General features: G+C 43.1%; 1 protein-coding gene across 1 annotated transcript in view; it reads left to right on the forward strand.

Annotated features, from left to right (window-relative positions):
* The window catches only part of LOC134407642 (zonadhesin-like), a 32,279-nt gene continuing 12,764 nt past the window's right edge, over positions 1–19,515 (forward strand). The window contains exons 1-17 of the mRNA XM_063139511.1: positions 1–154; positions 1,345–1,479; positions 2,271–2,423; positions 4,006–4,207; positions 5,195–5,335; positions 5,961–6,143; positions 6,735–6,806; positions 8,146–8,272; positions 8,554–8,693; positions 9,528–9,731; positions 11,503–11,652; positions 12,582–12,761; positions 13,778–13,894; positions 15,354–15,503; positions 16,813–17,028; positions 18,338–18,442; positions 18,914–19,058. Of these exons, the coding sequence (XP_062995581.1) occupies positions 77–154; positions 1,345–1,479; positions 2,271–2,423; positions 4,006–4,207; positions 5,195–5,335; positions 5,961–6,143; positions 6,735–6,806; positions 8,146–8,272; positions 8,554–8,693; positions 9,528–9,731; positions 11,503–11,652; positions 12,582–12,761; positions 13,778–13,894; positions 15,354–15,503; positions 16,813–17,028; positions 18,338–18,442; positions 18,914–19,058 (2,498 nt within the window). The 5' untranslated portion in view covers positions 1–76. The remainder of the gene's footprint in view (positions 155–1,344; positions 1,480–2,270; positions 2,424–4,005; positions 4,208–5,194; positions 5,336–5,960; positions 6,144–6,734; positions 6,807–8,145; positions 8,273–8,553; positions 8,694–9,527; positions 9,732–11,502; positions 11,653–12,581; positions 12,762–13,777; positions 13,895–15,353; positions 15,504–16,812; positions 17,029–18,337; positions 18,443–18,913; positions 19,059–19,515) is intronic.

Raw genomic sequence — 19,515 nt, forward strand, 5'->3', positions numbered from 1 at the left:
GACAAAGACACACGCTCCCACTGGACTTTGCAAACCTGGTTATTTCTGTACTGGCGCTGCCAAAACAGCCACCCAAATGATGGCAAAAGAAGGGCATTATACATTGGAAGGCGCTGCCCAGCCAGAACTCTGCTCTCCAGGGAGTTTCCAGCCGGTAAGCGGACTCAACAGAGTGCTCCTGACTTACAGATAAATAATGCAGCCAGAATTGTTTTCCGATAAATTTACAATCAAACAAACTACATACAGATCTAGGCTCCTACAACGTGATGCATGTCTTTGCTGTTTGTCTTTTAAGAGCACCAAGCTTTAATTAGTTTAATCAGTAAATTAATCAACCAGAGCTTTAGTTGATTAATAGGCAGAGGCAGCTTTTAACCAGCGAGACTGGGAAATTAGGGCAAGCTTGTTTGCTTTTGAAACTGTTGTGGTATGCTGTTCTAATGAGGAATGGAAAACAACGTAGTAAGGATGGCTTGACTGTTAGTGATAGTAGCTTATTTTATTACAAAATTGTAAATTGGCTCATGGTTCAAATTGGCACCTATATTCAGATGTGGATGTACTTCTCACAATGAATCGAGTGGTCATTCACTAACAAGGCAGATGACTGATCATTTTTTAAAAAATCTGTAATTGGCTGACATGACAGCCCGGATTTTTTTGTTCCAGTCTTGACTTACTTTCTACCACTAACTACTCATATCTCTCTGGTAGAGTAGTCTGTAGGCTAGCTGATGATAGCTACTTTGCTACTGGTAGGGATGGAGAAACTGGTCTATTTCTAGTCCATGGCAGTTTTGACGTGTGCTCGTGTATAAGTCCATTCAATTACATTCCTGTGTTCATCTTTGTTTGTTTGTTTAAATCTGCATGGAAAAAAATTAATTTGTATTTTTGAATGCACCCCTTCAAAAAAAAATTTCTCAATGTGTCCTCTTCTAAAATTATTTTATCTTCAAAAAAAAGATAGTATATGTATTTTCATACTTTTTTTTTTTGAGCTAAGGACTGCATCATAAAATGTGTAGAAGTGCAAAATTTCAATGACAACTATGTGTTCTGATTCACATCCTCATCCAGGAGGTGTGAATCAGGTTTGCTTCCTACACAATGAGGGGCTAAGAAGAATCTTCACACATGATCTAAATCAACCCACAGAAGAGCTAAATCAACCCAGACAAAAGACACAACACAGAGCATTTTCATCTCTTCCATCGAACCAGAGATCCATTAAGCCTTGGGCTTAGTAGTTGAGCGAGTGAACGTGTTAAACTTCCTTTTTCTCATTGTCACCTGAAGCCTGAGTATGACCTTTTCCACAATCTCTCATCATTTTTCTAGAATCTAGCACAGTCTGCCTGCATTGAATGCCCAGCAGGGATGTTTTGCAATCACACTGGCCTGGTGGAACCCTTGGTTTGCCCCAAAGGGCATTATTGCCCTGCTGAGAGTATTCTACCTCTACTTTGCCCACCGGTAAGATATTCTAGAACTGTAACAGATTTCTCAATTTGAAGAAACCCAGGGGAAAGCCATTGAAGACAAAGATAACCATGACGGCTCACAAGAAAGTTTCCAAATTCCATAGAAGGGCAATACCTTTATTATGGTGATTTTGGTTGACCTAATAAAGATCCTGCCCTACTATGGACATAGGCAATTTAGGAATCTCATTCTAATATGAACTTGTCACCTTCGATTCCAGAGCTACAGTGAATACATTGTCATCAGGTTAACACCTTCCTCTATTTCCCGGCATTTAATGGAATATGATGGGCTCTTTAACACATCTGTTGAATTATGGTTGTCACCGATGTTTTATTAGTTGTTTTATGGTGTCATGGTATTTTATTAATACTTGTTTTGGCTGGTTTAAATTGTGGATGCTTTCATATGTACATTTACAATGCCGCAATCCTATATACATTGATGCAGATGCAGCTAATGCATTATTTATTTATTTATTATTTTATTTTTGGTCTGCAAATAACTTTGCAAGCTCTGCATCATATGGACGTTGACCACCGATTGTGTAAGAGTCTGTGAACTGAGTGTCAACAGGGTAATTCTGTTCAAAAACTAATCGAAAGAAATTTCTTATACATTCCTAGGCATGGGAGTGGAGTGGGGAGTCAGATATGAAGTTAAACATGCACAGATTCTGACAAATCTTTGATAGAGTTCTAGATGGTGCGACAATGAAAATCCGGTTTTGTGTGCCTAGAGTTTCCCTTGGCCATTGACATATTTTCCTCCATTTTATTCAGGGCACTTATTCAGACATCTTGGGTGGCACTGGAGTAGGCACCTGTAAGCTATGTCCAGCAGGCATGTACTGCAGCAAATCTGGCCTGGCGGTGCCCGAAGGATTTTGTCAACCAGGGTATTATTGTCTCCAAGGAAGCAGTAGTGCCTCCCCAGTAAGTCACTTCTGGTGTCCCCCCACTATTCTAATCAAGAACGCAACCCTTGTTTAAGGGGGGAGCCCTGTCTCTGTCCAGATCTGTGGGCTGAGAAACCCAGGTGGGTTCTTGGCCACATGTATCTTGGCCTAGGATCGAACCTTTTAGCTCTAGCCAAGCCAATAACTTCAAGGTGAGAGAGGTATGTTGGAGGTCTGTTGAAGCTGTCATTAGAGGCCACACAGGTTGAAGTACAGAAGATCAGTTTAAAATCGTTATTGGGATCTGCCTGTGGGATGCAGAGAACATACAGAACAGGGGAAATTATAGAGCTTTTCTACACAAGCCTGCTGATTCACTGTATTTGCTTTTGGTTTAGTTGCAGAACATAGATCTGGGCATCTCATGAAGAACATTCCCTTCCCTGCTTTTCTATCACATAGCCTCTAGGTGGCACTGTGGTATAGCAAAATAGCACAATTGCACAAGTAGAAAAGTGTTTCCTTTTGCTTTCACAAATGACACTACATTTTCCCTGCTCAAAAAATAAAATAAAATAATAAAAATGCCAAAAGTGCATTTTAAAAACAGAATTGAAACTGGAGGGTTGCAAAGACATCTAAAAGGACCCATGAACAGCTTTGAGTAGGTAATGATGAGGGCACAATAAATGCCTAGTGTAAGAATGCAATGGTGGAGAACAGGAAAGGAAGAATCCGGTCGCTTAGTACAAATTCTGTGGCTTCATAAAAGTCTCTGAGCCAATGAGAATGCAACTAGGCTTTGTATTATTTATTTATTTATTTATTTATTTATTTATTTATATAGCACCATCAATGTACATGGTGCTGTACAGAGTAAAACAATAAATAGCAAGACCCTGCCGCATAGGCTTACATTCTAATAAAATCATAATAAAACAATGAGGGGAAGAGAAAGCACCAAACAGGCAGTATAAAAGTCAGAACAAAATCAAGTTTTAAAAGCTTTAGGAAAAAGAAAAGTTTTTAGCTGAGCTTTAAAAGCTGCGATTGAACTTGTAGTTCTCAAATGTTCTGGAAGAGCGTTCCAGGCGTAAGGGGCAGCGGAAAAAAATGGACGATGCCGAGCAAGAGAAGTAGAGACCCTTGGGCAGGTGAGAAACATGGCATCAGAGGAGCGAAGAGCATGAGCGGGGCAATAGTGTGAGATGAGAGAGGAAAGATAGGAAGGAGCTAGACAGTGAAAAGCTTTGTAGGTCAACAGGAGAAGTTTATATTGGATTCTGAAGTGAATTGGAAGCCAATGAAGAGATTTCAGAAGTGGAGTAACATGGTCAGAGCGGCGAGCCAAGAAGATGATCTTAGCAGCAGAGTGGTGAACAGAGTGATGTCCAATCAGTTGCTCTTAGTGTGTGTGTGTGTGTGTGTGTGTGTTTGTGTCTTACTTTGAGTCCAGGCAATTGGCTGCAGTTGGAGAAGCAAGTCTGTGGTCAATCAGACTCCAGATTTGGATGATCCCTGATTTATCACCTGAGTGCTCCCTTTACATCTTAACAATTACATGCTCCACATGATTGTGGGGCCCTTGTCCCTAAGTTGCCCTCTTTCTGTTTTCCGAGGCTGGGCTCCCTTTCGGTGGCCCTTGTCCTGCAGGGCATTACTGCCCTGCTGGCACAAAACAGCCCAGAGAAATGCCCTGCCCAGTTGGGACATGGAATGAGCAGAAAGGAAGCCGGGATTCGAGCTGGTGCTTACCTTGCCCACCTGGGTTCTTCTGCAGCAGTCCAGGCCGTGTTTCCCCAACAGGTCCATGCGCTCCAGGTGAGAGGGTATAATTTTCTTTTGGGGGAAGGGGGTGGAATTCATTTGGGAATTGACCTTGACTTGCAACTGTAAGGGGAAGTCTCAAAACGGAAGCCAAAAGGCCTTGCTTAGATATGTGCAGATACTTATTGTTTTATTCAAATGTATCCAAATGTAATATCTGCATGATATCAGCCGGTGTGGTATAGTCCAGGGGTGGAGAACAGGTATACCAAGATCTGTTGATAGATCTCTTGGTGATTTGGAGTAGGTTAGCCAGGGTTTCTGATTTCCAATTGCCTAATAATGGCAGCAATCACTACCTTTTAAATTAGGTTGCCCAACCATGCTCTCCCGTTCCTTATCGCTAATCTGGCTTGAACTGGATAACCTTTCAGATAAAGAACACTTCCAAATAGAGGACTGCCCTCTGTAAAATAGCACACATGACCACCCTATCATTTAATGATGCCATTATTAACCCCCCCTCTTTCATGTTACATTGTGTTTATATTTTGTGTTTATATTTTGTATATTATAGTATATCTTATTGGCCCCATTCAGAAGACACCTTCAACCATGGCTTTTAACCATGGTGGTTAAGCCAGAAAGCCAGGCTGTGTTCAGAAGACACCCTAAACCATGGTTTTAACCACAGTGAATAAGACCTTTTGCTTTATTTACCATGGTTAAAGGCGTGGTTTAAGATGTCTACTGAATGCAGCCTGGCTGTCTGGCTTAACCACCATGGTTAAAGCTGTGGTTTAAGTTGTCTTCTGAATGGGGACATTGTATAATATATCTTTTTCCTTCCCTGCTTCGTAGTGCCCAGTAATCATGAGCAAATCAATGATGAAGAACTGAATACTGGGTGTTGCAGTCAACTAATGAAGAACAGAGATGTGTGAACTGTCCTTTTGCAGTAAACCGTAAAATATGGTGTGCTTGGTCATTCCTAGATGGATCCCCTTCTGCAATAAGATTTGGTTTGTTTTCTGCTTTCAGGCTTTTTCTGCAGAGGTGGGACCCGAACTGCCAGGCCAGTGGATAGGGTCACTGGAGACACGTGCCCCAATGGTCACTTCTGCCCTGGGGGCTCAGCAGTGCCATCTCCATGCCAAGATGGGGAGTACAGCCCAATAACAGGTCAGGTATGAGAGGGTATCTCCAGACATGGCTCACAGGAGTTAGGCAAGCTGCTTTCAGCTCGAATTTGATTGGCTCAGAATGAAAGCAAGCGGTTTCTCCAAGAACTCAGAAAACAGTGTGGCGTATTTTTGAGCCAACCCCAATTCAGCCTACCCCACCCTAAGGTCTTGTCCCCCAGCCCCCTGATCCCTGCAAATCCTCTCCCCCTTCCCTTCAAATCCAATGTATCAGGCTGTCCCTCCAGCACCACTGGCAACAAACCATAGCAATGTGGAGGAAGCGAGGGAGGAATTTCTCCCCCTGTGCCAGCATTTGGCAAAAAGTAGCCCCTGGGAAATCTGGTTTTCCCCAGGGCTACTGATATTTAAATCTCAGCTGAAGAAGAATGTGTGTGTATGTGTTGAATACTTGCATCATATTTGAACTCTCGAGACTCATATTTTCAAGCCCCGAAATACAAATCTCAGCAGCATCACTACTTGTTAGCCTTACTGCCATTTTGGTACCAGAAATCCATTTTTGGCTGTAATGTTCTGGATCATCTCCAAGGACAGGATCAGGAAGAGGAGAGCACAATTACATACTGTAGCTCAGGGTTTTTCTTTTTCTTTTATTTCCCTAGGTCAAGAAGAATGCTTCCCATGTCCAGCTGGCCTTTATTGTAAAAATGGTGTAAGGTACCACTGTCCACCAGGTTTTTTCTGCCCACCAAAGACTGGAGCTTCCCTGTATCCCTGCCCTCCTGGGACTTATAACCCGACCTCAGGTATCGACCGAGGTGAGAGATGCCAGCTGTGCCCTGCAGGTAAGCAACCATCTCAGAATATCGACGTTGTCGCTGTTTTGTTCAGTAATGCCTTTGCAAAGATCCTTAATAGGGCCAACATCAAGGGTCGTTATGGTGGGGCATCTGTTGAGGACCCATGCCCCAGCAGGAGCCTACTGACAAGAGCTCCCTGGAGTTGCTTCCCTTATCCACCATCGCACCTTTCACCCTGGCCTAGACAACAGGTGTTGTGACAGGGAAGAGCAGGAGATACCACTGCCTATCAGGTCTCTACCTGGAAAGCAAGCAAGTGGTAGCAAGGATGAGAATCAGGATAACGAGCCATAGCAGCTGATGGCAATGGCGGGGAGAAGGTAGACTCATGGAAGGAGTGAGCCATTGAGAGAGTTTTGCACAAGAACACTCAAGAACCTAAAGCCTGCCCTGGCCAACACAATTCCTTAAAGAACACAAGATGTGTCTTGCTGGATGTTGCAATCAAGACACAGCATCAGAGCACATCCATCTCTGCTGCAGTTATGGGAGCAACCCTTCTTTACCCATGCGGCTGTGTGTCTTGGCCAGCAGCCTTTCACTATTTGATATCTGCTTGCTTGTGTTTCCACCTAGGAATGTTTTGTGGTGAATGGGGGTTACCTTCTCCCACTGGCCCCTGTTTGTCAGGGTTCTTCTGCAATTCAGGTATCAATAGTTCTCTCTGTATCTGTTTATCCTTGTTCTCTCTGTGTGTGTGTCATTCCTCTTGCACGGTTCAGTACCTTGCATTCATCCGAAGGAGCTGAGCCTATCTAAATGCATGCTGTCTGAATTGCAAACAGATTGGTTTGATATGATTTTTTAAACACTGTGGCTTTGGCCCAGAATCTGACAAATTGTAGTTTTATTGGTGTGCATCTGTGAATTCTGTACTAGGACTCCTTCCCCGCACACCTCTCTCAACAACCATTACCAAAGCTCTCTGGGGAGAGGTACTACTGACTATAAATAGGGTGACCATATAAAAAGGAGGACAGGGCTCCTGTGTCTTTTACAGTTTTATTGAAAAGGAAATTTCAGCAGGTGTCATTTGTATATATGGGGAAGCTGGTGAAATTTCCTCTTCAACACAACAGTTAAAGGTGCAGGAGCTATACTAGAGTGACCAGATTTAAAAGAGGGCAGTGCACCTGCAGCTGTAACTGCTGTGATGAAGTGGAAATTTCACCAGGTTCCCCATATATACAAATGACACCTGCTGAAATTTCCTTTTCAATACAACTGTTAAAGATACAGGAGCCTGGTCCTCCTTTTCATATGGTCACCCTGCTATAAATGCTATTTAAGAGAGAGCTGGTGGGGTGTAGTGGCTACAGCAGGTTAGGGGTGAATGGGAAATCTGTTTGATGTGGGGGTAAAGTTTGATGAGATTTCCTAGATTCCCCCCGCAAGACTTTGTTTTGGTTCCTTCTATGGCACCCAACTTGATTTGTAGCAAGTTGGGGCAATTTGTGATTTTTCTAGGAATTCCATGCATTTGGGAGAAGGTTCTGCAATTTGCTCAAATTTCTGAGCTATTTGTGGCAATTACGGCTGAATTTAAGTAATTTGCACACATTTGGCTGTGATTTGCACAAATTGTTCAGACATTTGTGCAAAATGCAAGAAAAAAAGTTCCTGGAGTTCAGGGAAGAGCCTGCAGCTCAGCTTACAAACACAAACCAAATTGTACACACGGCAGTAAGGACAATAAGCTATCTTACACCAAGTCAAACTATATCAATCTAGTCATGCTGTCCCCCACAATTGGTGGTCACAGTCTTTCTGATCCGTCCAGCTGGAGAGGTCAGGGCTCGAACCTGGGGGGGGGGGGGTTCTGCATGAAAAACGGGTGCTCGGTACAACCACTGAGCTGTAAACTTTCCACAAAACATCTGGAGACTGCTATCAGGGCCAGAGTTCTGGGCTGGGCTGGGCTGGACCACTGGGCAACCCAGTTATGCTGACCTGACATGCCTTGGCACGGTTTGCCATTTCTGTTCAGGTTCCAGTGTCCCAAACCCAGATGGAGCCACCAATCCAAATGCCGGAGGTCCTTGCCCACCGGGGCACTTTTGCCCAGCTGGAACCAGGATCCCTCTGCCATGCCCGGCTGGCACCTTCTCTGACAGGTATGGACCCTTAAAACTGTGTGTACACAGGGGCAGTGCCCTCTTCAGGTGGAGTGGGGAACAGCCGGTGTCAAGGAGCCCCTGGATTCGCTGAGTTGGGTTTAAGTAGGAGGAGCCAGGAGTTCCACTTTAGCCTGGTTGATAGAACATTGAGCTTTCTGCAGCCTCCAGCGCAAGCCACTGAGATTGTGGGGGGATTGTTTTTTGTGTTTTTTGTCAGGGATGGAATTTAGCAGTGGCTGCACAACCCCTGAGTTCACCTGACAATTGTATCTCCCCAGACTGTACCTTTCCCTTGAGACCAGCTGCATTGCATGCCCACCTGGCCATTACTGTCTCTCTGCTGGGCTCACAGCCCCCTCTGGACTCTGCTCTGCTGGTTACTACTGCCTGCCTGGAGCTACCTCGCCATCCCCTAAAGGTGAGCACACACCACCTGATTTCCTGCATGCGCTCGCAAAGCAAAGGTGAGATTCAAACTCAGGCTGCCTTCTGAACAGATGACCGTTGCTGTTGGCTCCATTGAGCAAAGCATCTCTTTGGGGGACTGGTGGCATACCCTCCTTCCTTCCCCCCAACTCACTGTCAGCATTGTTGGGGCTAAGCTGTGTATGCAGGTTCCTTCATCTGCATTTATACTGTATCTCGTCCCTTCCAGAGCAGCAGCCCTTAATTGGTTAAGTTAATGAATTCAAACCCCTTTTTAATGGACTAAAAACACATTCTGATTAATCAGGCAGTGCACTTTCTTTTTAAAATCCATTATTTTAAATATAAGGACACACACACACACACACACACACACACACACACACAGATATATATATCTGCAGGCAGCATGTACTGTCTCAGAAAACACATCACCTCCCTTAATTTTCAGCCAGGAGAGAATATGTTGTCTTTGAAGAGATGGGGGAAATTCTGTTCAGTTTGCATTTCGAAAAGAACTTACCATATTTACACTTCCTGAATCAATACACAAACAGTTTGTCTTTTTGTTTATTCACACGTTTCACACTCACGTTAGAAATTTATTTATTTATAAATGTTAGAAATGGCACTCTGTGTTCATTCTTAACCAGGTGGGATCACCTCTTCTTACTTGGCAGCTATTGCAACATATTCATGCACATATGCTTCCTCCTCCTCCTCCTCCTCTTCTTCTTCTTCTCCTCCTTCTCCTCCTTCTTCTCCTTCTCCTTCTTCAATCTTGAGGACTTGAAACATTATTGATTTACAACATTCCTTCTTACAGAATTTCCAGAACAGGGAGGTGCTTGCCCTGTGGGCCACTTTTGTCCAGAGGGGACCAGCCACCCACTTCCCTGTCTAGCAGGAACTTATAACAATCTCACTAGGCAACCAGCATGCTTCCCATGTCCAGCTGGTTACTACTGCCCTGAAAATACCACCAACTACAGTGGGTTCATCTGCCCACCTGGCTTCTACTGCCCTGAAGGTAAGATGTACCATTGCTATCACAAACAGGAGGTTGATGTGACTGGCATTGATGGCCCAGTAAGGGAAGTGTGCTTAGATGTAAATTCTAACTGCTCAGATACCTTCGAGGACACTGCTTTTAAAGTTATCTGGAGAAGTAGGTTTGCTTGTTGTGGTTGTTTTTGTAAGAGCTGAACTAGATTTCCAAAGGGAAATAAATGAGCAAATTTGCAGAGCTTCAAAACAAATCTAGCTCCATTAGCTCCATCTGCTGATAGCAGCATAATAGTGCAAGATATCAGAAACAAGACAGACAAGCTGAGAGTTTCATTATCTGGATCTGGAGTCCCTTTTCCATCCATTTCAACAGTGAGTGCAAAGTTGGATTGGGTCTGAGGCAGCATCTGTTATGCAGCTGGTGGTCAGGTGCCTTAATTTACAGAGAGTAGTTCTCTATTTGAAGGTGTCCTCTGTTTTATGGGCTGTCCAATCCAAGTCTGGTTTATGGTGCAATCATATGCATGTTTAGGCAGAAGAAAAAAGTCCTAGAACTTCCAGCATACCCCAGCAAATGGGACGGGCTGGGAAATACTGGGATTTGTAGGACTTTTTTTCTTTCTGAACATGCATAGGATTACATCTTTAAAGTTAAAGAACCTCAAGAAAGGAGCACAGGAGCCTTGAAGATTCCTATCTACAGTTAGCAACTGGACAGCAGGCAGGCTGGTCACCTGGTCTGTCTTTCCAACATGGGTGAGGTATATTCTATTTCTCTTTAAAATAGAATTATTATTTCTGCATTTGCACCTATGAATATATGTGTGCGTAGGCCAATGTTATTTAAATTGGTGTCCACTTTTGTCTTCTCTTTGAGTGGTGCAGGTCTTCTTTTTTGGCAATGCATCAGTGGCCGCCCTTGCTACAGCCTCCATGGAGAAGGAAGCCGTTCGCATTTTTCCACAATGGTGGCTGTTACCACATGGTAAGCTGCTCAGTGGAGCAGTTCACCTTGTGGATCTGGAATTGTGAGCTGCGATGCCACAGGGACATAAGAAATCCTGATTCAGACCAGAGTGCCAACCAGTCCTGCAGTCCACTTCCCACACAGGCCAATCAGATACCTCTGGGACACCTACTCCCAGAGCTATCAGGTTAGCTTCCATGATGGCCTCTCCAAAGCTCCAGACCCTCCTTTCAGAAGGGGAGAAGAGCAGCTGCCTCTCTGCTCTCTCTTTTTCAGAATGACTTCAAGACATATGTTTCGGTTGGAGCCTTCCAACAGCTGCTTAGTTTGACATTTAGATTCTCCCGATGTAGCTTGATTTGCCTGTTTCTTTTCTGTTCTGAGCCACTTTTCTGTGCAACTAGCAAAGTAGTGTATAACCAATCATACCCTCTCCTACGATACACCTTCCCACATGCCGCCTCTTGTTTTAAGTCTCATGGCGGTGGTAAACCCAATTCTAGGATGTGCCACTTTGGATTGCAAGAGGGAGTTTACACAGTAGAAAGCTCCTCCAGACAAACAAATGAAGTTCTTCCATCTAGAAAACAAGCACATCAAGGAGAACAGTTCTAGCCTAGCCTTCTCTCTGAGTTGCTACTTCTCTATGTGCAGGGACTGATGTTATGTCTATACCAAAGAGCATTTGATCCTGTGAGTCCCTCCTTGCATTCTGGTGACCAGGTTTTATCACCTCCATGAGAAGGTGGCCAAAAACACATTGCAAGAATTGTACGTCTGCTGAATGTTTTTGTTATTACCATTTCTGTTCTGTTGTTCTTCTAAGGAAGCAGGTCAGCGACGGACTTCCCCTGCCCTCGTGGCTACTATAACCCGGATCCCATGACCCAGAGCTTGGATAGTTGCTTGCCCTGCCCCTCCGGACACTACTGCGGGAAGGAAAATTTAACCACTGTGTCAGGGAAGTGTGATGCAGGTGAGGCTGGGTTCTCTGTGCAGAAATTTCTCTGTGTCTAAGGATCGGGGAATGAGCGATGTTCAATCTCACCAAGATTCTCTGAATGCAGCTCACCACTTGTAATTTAAGCTCACATTTGGGATCATTGCTCATTTTGTGTGAAGGAGAAAATTGTACACACAAAACAAACAGAGATCAAACATGAAAGTTGCATAACACACCCACACCCACACATTTGTGCAAATATCCCCCATTAGACCAACACAGGGCTGATTTAGAAATGTGCGTATATTTGAAAAGTTTCACAGATTGAATGGGAACATTGTGCAAATCGAAGATAAGGACGTGTTTGGTAACTTGTAAAACTTTTCAGTGGACATGTTTTCATGTTTGGGGCTGCAAACTGAGCAGGTTAACATGTTTTGCAAGCAGAAATGATGGTCTCATACATCCCTTCCTATGCGTACTGACATTTCTAAAACCAACAGAACTACATCTGGGTTGGTTCTAAAATCAACAGAAATGCCATCTGGACTTGTAGCCATTAATGGCCTTCTCTTCAGGAATTTATCCACCCCGCTTTAAAGCCATCCAAATTGGTGGCCATCACTACACCTTGTGGATAATTAAAGGATTGTGATATTATAATACTGTAGTTTTTGTATGTGTTGATTTGTAGTTACCTTCCTCCTAGCTCACCTACCTTTAACTTGGAAAGGAGATGGCAGCTCAGCTCTTGCAAATTTGTTGGATTCTGTTTCTTGCTTTTATATACTTTGGTTTTATCCAAGAATATCCACAGAGAAAACAATCAGAAGCTGATCCTGAGCACTCCGCTGTGCAAAGCCAAAGATAAAGACGTGTAGCCTGCACCCATTGAAATATTGACCTCTCCTCCTGTGTCTTGTGCTTTGTTCAACTTCCAGTGCTTCTTGTTTGGTCTCTAGGTTGGTTCTGCATTTCAGCGGCTTGGACACCTCAGCCCTTTGATCTGGATAATTACACCAACAGCAACTGCCTTTGCCCAGCCACGGCTACAGGAGCAAAATGCTCCCCTGGGTTCTTCTGTCCAGAAGGCAGCCCTGAACCCATTCTGTGTCCTCCAGGGTTTTACTGCAATGCACCAGGTAAAAGGGGGAAATAGGCCAACTAGATCTGACAACAGTGACTCAGTAGTAGGAAAGACAGAGGGTAGCTGCAAAAAGTTTGTGTTCTTTTACCCTAAGAGATGCAGACCATTTTAGATAGATCAGGGATGGGGAATGTGTGGCCATCCAGATGTTGTCAGTACACAGCCAATGGTGAGGGATGATGGAAGTTGCACTCCCACAACATCTGGAGGCCCTCATGTTTCCCATCCCAGCCTCAGGCACTCAACTTAGCCACTCGGAGAATCCTGGACGCAATGGACAAAGGTAACACTTTATTCATATACACCTAAGAATCAAAAACATACTTGAGTGGATGCCAAATTGTACAAGTGTATTTTGCCAATAAGTTTACACTTATTCTAAATATTGTCTTCTTGCATGAAACCTTTGTGATTTTGTGAAGCATCCAGATTTTGAGCAAGCATCCAGATTTAGCAATAAGTAGTCTCCTGCCCCAAGGAGTTTGCAGTCAGAACTTAACAGAGGATACCGATACAGGGAATACTTGATATGATGCAGTGAGTGCATAATATCAGAAACATCAGTATGGATGACTTTTTGAGATATTGAAGGAAGTGAAAACTTACTTAATATTTAAAGGAAAGGGGACTACCAGTTATTGGTAGATGGAAATAAAAGTGTTCATATTTTATTATTTTTCTGCCTTGATCATAAAAGACACTAACTAGGCCAAGTGTACCCTTAAATTACAGCCCTCCAGTCTTAACAATTTAAATTACAGCCCTACTGATTACATCTCCCCACCAATTCATCAGCTAAAGCTTTCGCTGATTTCTCTACCGATTAAAGTTTGTAGTCCTACATTTGTGTTATTTAAATACCTATAAATAACCCAAAAAGAAAGAAAGAAAGAAAGAAAGAAAGAAAGAAAGAAAGAAAGAAAGAAAGAAAGAAAGAAAGATGATGTTAAAGTATGTTATGAGTGCCTCAAAGTTCATGTTTCTCAGTTCTCAGTTCCTATTCTTCTCCAGGTCTGTCTGCTCCAAGCGGGGAATGTGCAGCAGGATTTTATTGTACAGGTGGAGCATCTTCTCCCAAGCCAGTAGATGAAGTTTCAGGCAGGATCTGCCCCGAAGGGACTTACTGCCGTGAGTATCTAGCAGCACATCCTGCCTGGACCAAGGATTTCTTCAGTTAACCAAAGCAATCATAATGTATACTAATAGCAATCTCAGTTCTTGAAACATCGGTCTTTATGTTTTGCAGTAAATACCTCTATCTGCAGTCTGAAGTGATACAGTCCTTCCTAACTCCTCATTCTGATGTGTACATTTGTAGGAGGAAATAAGTAATGGAAATAAATCTAATTAAGCAAGGCTCTTGTTTTCTTGTGACAAGGGTTATTTCTACACCTGCCTTTTTCCAGGGATCATCCCAAGATCATCCCTGTGCATGCAAATGACACACACAGGATCCTGGGAGCAGACAGGGATTATCCCTCCATTTCCCTGGGATAATCCGTAGGTGTAGAAAGGGCCAAGCTCTTATTTCTGATACATATCTGGGTTCAGAAAGATATGGTTTTTTTTTCTGACGCTAAGGAAGACTGAAGCCATTTCTACACCCGCCTTTTTTCCAGGGATCATCCCAGGATCATCCCTGTGCATGCAAATGACACACACAGGATCCTGGGAGCAGACAGGGATGATCCCTCTATTTTCCTGGGATAATCCTTAGGTGTAGAAAGGGTCTAAGCTGTTCACAGGCAATGCAATTAACTTTATCAACAGATGCTCGTAGACTATATTTTAAAACAATTATTAATAACAAGCAAATGTATTTAGGACAGCTATAGAAAGAAATTGATTCCATGGCATTTGCTGGCAAAAGTTAAACTAGGAAAAGAGGATAAGGCAAAATACAGTGTAAACATTACCAACACAACTTCCTGTTAGGAGAAGTTCCTTTCCAGGGATAACAACCTCACCTAGTATCTTACCTTTATTTTTATAGTTTTCCACTTGAACCTGTGTGATGTGATTGCTTACTGTAGTTTAATTGGCTAATCTACTCTTTTAATCTCACCTCTTTATATTTATTCATATTTGCTGATGCCTTGTTTTTACTTCTACAGTTCTATAGAAATTTCCCAGCTTGCTCCTTGTGGTTTGGCTCTGTTTGGGGCAGGACCCTTATTGAGCAAGAATTATTTTTCTCATAATGTTCTCTTTTCCTCAGATCAAGCTGCCTGCCAGTAAGAGGTCAGAAGCAAACTTTGCCTCAGGAAGCCTTCTTAAATAGGCCTCTTTGATATGCCTGATAAGACATATCCCATAAGATTACATGGAGATCTGCCTTAATTGGTTCGAGGCCCTCACTTAGGATATGAACCTCCAGTTGAATTCCCAGTAATTGAAGAAAGGACAGGATATAATTGTAATAGATACATGCAGTTCATCTGGTGTTGATTTTTTTAACCTCACCTGAAGCGAATGTAGAAATCCAGATATGAGGTGTTTGAGCAAGAGCGCTTATATTACTTCTGCTTAGCAGCTGTCCAACACTTTGTTCCTGGTATTCTCTTCTTTTTCCTTCCATCCACCCTAGCTGTGGGGTCTCAAGCACCAAGCCTCTGCCCAGCTGGTACCTTCTCCAACCTGTTAGGGCGAAGTACGGTTTCTGACTGCCAGCTGTGTCCCTCTGGGTTTTATTGTGAAGGATCCGGACTGAGGACCCCCAGTGGAGAATGCTGGGAAGGTAATCCTCCTTTATCCACCAATAGGGAGCTGAGATGAGTCAGGGTAAGAACAGAAGGAGCATTCAGAGCAGCCTTCCCCAATCTGTTGGACTTCAAACCCCGTCATCCTCAACTCACACATTGGTCATGTTGCCAGGAGATGAGAATTTTAAGTACAACGCAGCTGGAGGGCAGCTGGTTGGGGAAGGCTGACCTGTTTCAGTCTTAGATTGGACCAGACATCTGTGGATTCGGAAGCGAAGGGGATGGATTTTCATAGGGGAACAGCTGACCTAAGGCTTATTCAAATAGACCGTGAGGCAGCTGCATAATAATCCCTGCTTTACCAGGCCTCAGTTGTGAAATACTCATGAAGGACACTTGCTTTGTTGGCTGGTTTCTAGAACCTTCCCTTGCTTCCTTAGTGAAGCATTTTATCTGGTAAGCATGAATATTTAAGTTGATGGATGTCGCATGGATTCAAAGTGGATTCTATTGTACTGATACTCTACTTGCTTTGCTACTTAATGTGTTATCTGCTAAAGAGCACACAACTTCATAGGAAGCATTCTCTGGCCATAATGTGGCACATCTATACCATGGAGCAGTTTAGAAGACATCCCCTCTCCCCCGAGAATCTCAGGAAGTGTAGTTTTCTTGGAGCAGGGACTAGAAAATTTCAATGCCCTCAATAAACCCCTTGTAAGACAATTCTCAGGCTTCTTTGGAAGAACCCATGACAGTAAAACTGATATAAAACTGCTATGTTTGTTGATCATCTTAAGAGCAGGGATGTATGTATGAGACATGTGTTCCAGTTTGGTTTTGATCCAGATTTCACCCAGTTTGCACCTTCCGGACAAACATTGACTTGGACACCATCTCCGGCCAAAGTCTGTCCATTTCTGAGCTTGGAATGTGGTTCATGGACAAGAAAAAAAAATTAAGAGCATGCATACATTTTAAAAAATGTGCTCATTTCAAAATTAGCACATAAAAGAATTTGCAGAAATACATTTTAATCATGGGAAGATAATTTGTGCATTTCGAAAAATGATTACATTAAAAAATGTGCACAATTGATGTGTACATTGGGGGGGGGGAAATACACACGGAAATATGCATGGATTCTTCATGCAAAAAAGAAAATGAAGCTTGCAATTTCATACTCAAGTTGGAATGAGTTTTGAGACAGAATTCAGAGGGTTTTGCTGATTTGCACATCCCTATGTCTGAGATCCCCATTTGTTCCAGAACTATTATGTCTCTTTCTTTCCCATTATATTAAATCTGAATCATTCCCCACCCCCTTCTCTACTTCTGCTTCAGGGTATTACTGTGACAACCACCTGGGACCTATCAGTGACTTCACCCTCTACCCTTGTCCACAGGGCTATTATTGCCCACCAGGCACACTGAGGTCTACACAGTACAGTTGCCCCTCGGGGACATTTGGACCCAAGCAGAGGCTAAAGAGTATCCAAGAATGTCAAAAGTGCCCACCAGGAAAGTTCTGTTCATCTCCTGGGCTGGCTGTTCCATCAGGTGGGTTGCTTCTCCAGTCTAGAATGCCTGAGATTGCGATGTCAGGGTGTTGTCGTTAAGTCAACGATAAATTAAGACAGCAGTTATAAATGTTTTAGGGAGGAAATTCTGTATCTTATCAATGCATCTTCTACGTCAGGGATGTTGAAGCTCGGTTTCCCCCCATTCTAAAAGGTTAAAATGCCTCACTGAAGGGTTATTTATTGCCAGTAAAAGTGTTCAACTTAAATATTCTGGTATTCGGGGCATTGCACCCCTTTCCCTTTGACTCCGCCCTTCTGCCTTCAGCCCCTCCCACCACTGGAATATGGCTTCTGGAGCTTCTCCAAAATTGAATCCAATCCTTGGGCTGAAAAAGCTCCTCAGCCCTGCTCTATGTGTTTACTCAGATGTAAGTCCCACAGCATTCGATGGAGCATACGTCCAGTTAAGGGTGCATATAGGATTGTAGCCAAAGGGTTCCAATCCATGTGCTGTTTGATGTATGATTGAAACATGTAGTCGAAATGGATAAACAGACATTTGGAACCACTTCAAGTTCCCTAATCGCATCAGTGGCACCTTACAATTCATTTTATTTATTTTATTTATTTATTTATTACATTTTTATACCGCCCCATAGCCGAAGCTCTCTGGGCCATGCAAGTTGGCCATGCAAGGATCATTGAACAAATATGAAGACCTTGTTTGAGCAGAATTGACTCTAACTCGGCTAAGGCTCAGTTTAATGGTTTTGGAACCTGCACTTGATCTATTTACAAGAACATCAATTCTTTGGGGGATTTTTTTAGCCCCATTCAGAAATATTCTCTGCGATGGATATAGTTTTTCATGTCTTTTGCTTTGCATTCTGAGATAGTATTTAATACAGCTTTGCGTTATACAATGTGTTGTATTACCATTGCCATAACATGGCTATTTATCCATATCCTTCTTTGCTGATGTGCTAACGCTCCTCTTGCCACTGAATTTGTTACCTGGTAGGGAGCATGCCACGCCATAGGGGACTTTCTCCTGCTGTGGAGGAATTTGATGCTGGAGGCTGAGGCCAAGTACATTACTTTGCTATTTCTACTGACATGTATTGGTTACACGGGGGGTTGTTATATTGGGATGCTTGAGCATCAGCCACAGAGATAACAGTGGAGTTCCTTAATGTTTGAATGCATAATGCCAGCCAGCTGGCTGCAAAACTCAAACATTTAAAAATGGTTTTATACTCACAAAGAACACATATAAATAAACTCCAGGACAGCTTGGTTTCAAAATCAGAGGCAATGAAGTGTCCAAGATGCTATTTTCTTTTTAGGAGATTGCTCTGCAGGGTCTTGGTGTAAAGGAGGTGCTTGGATCCCGAACCCAGAAGATGGTGTGTCTGGACTTCCTTGCCCTCCTGGGCACTACTGCCTCTCAGGTATAGCCGGATCGGTCACCATTTTTACTCCCCTGAAGGGTTTTTCTACATGACACTGTTATTCTGCTGCATCTGCTTTCGGTTTTGTCATTGCATTGAGATCCGAACGCTACACGAGGACATTTCCTTTCCTGCTCTTCTTCTCCATCACCTCTAGGTGGCATTGTGGTATAGCAGAAAAGCACAAATCCACAAGAGGTAATCATGTTTTCTTTCACCATTGGAAATAATACCCCATTTTTCCTGCTCCAAAAAAAAATAAGAAAAAAAAAATCCTAGGAAGTGCCGCTTTAAATAGAAGCAGAACTGGAAGGTCACAACGTTGTCTAAAAAACCTGTAAACAACTGTGAGGAGAGAATAACAAGCATGCAATAAATGCCTCATGTAGAAAAACTCTGAGTGGCCCTGAACAGCCTTCCACTGCTTTCAGTACTTAAATGCACTCAGATCTCTCATGTGTATCCTTTCAGGAAGTCTTGCTCCATCTGCCTGCCCTCATGGAACATGGTCTAGTGATGAAGAGAATCAAAACCTCCAAAATTGCCGGCCCTGCCCTGGGGGATATTATTGCAATGGCACTGGTCTTGTGGCCCCATCAGGACGCTGTGCAGCAGGGTATGTGTAAAAGACCTGTTCACCTTTCCTGAGATTTAGTTATTGCCTTTGGAGCTGTCAGCAGATTCACAAGCAAATACACATTGCACTGCGAGAATGTGTCTTTTGATTGGCTTAATCAGAGGTCAGGCAGGATATTCACAGAATTACAGACTCCCTATCGGTTTTGCCTCAATTTCAAGGTTCTGATCCTTAGTTTTAAATCTTTTCTTTGTGCTCCAACTCTTTCTACTCTGTGTCCTGTTTCTCCTGACACACTGCCCCATTCCTTGCTCTGCTCTTTTTCTGTTACCATGCTTTCTATCGTTCCATTACTCTATGCTGTCTCTTCCTCCTCCCTCATTCCCCCGCAAAACATGCCTAGCTGCACTCTTAGGCCATGGCTAGACCAGGCCTATATTATTATTATTATTATTATTATTATTATTATTATTATTATTATTATTAATAATAATTT

Source organism: Elgaria multicarinata, chromosome 12 (assembly GCF_023053635.1).
Source record: "Elgaria multicarinata webbii isolate HBS135686 ecotype San Diego chromosome 12, rElgMul1.1.pri, whole genome shotgun sequence".
Taxonomy (NCBI): domain Eukaryota; kingdom Metazoa; phylum Chordata; class Lepidosauria; order Squamata; family Anguidae; genus Elgaria; species Elgaria multicarinata.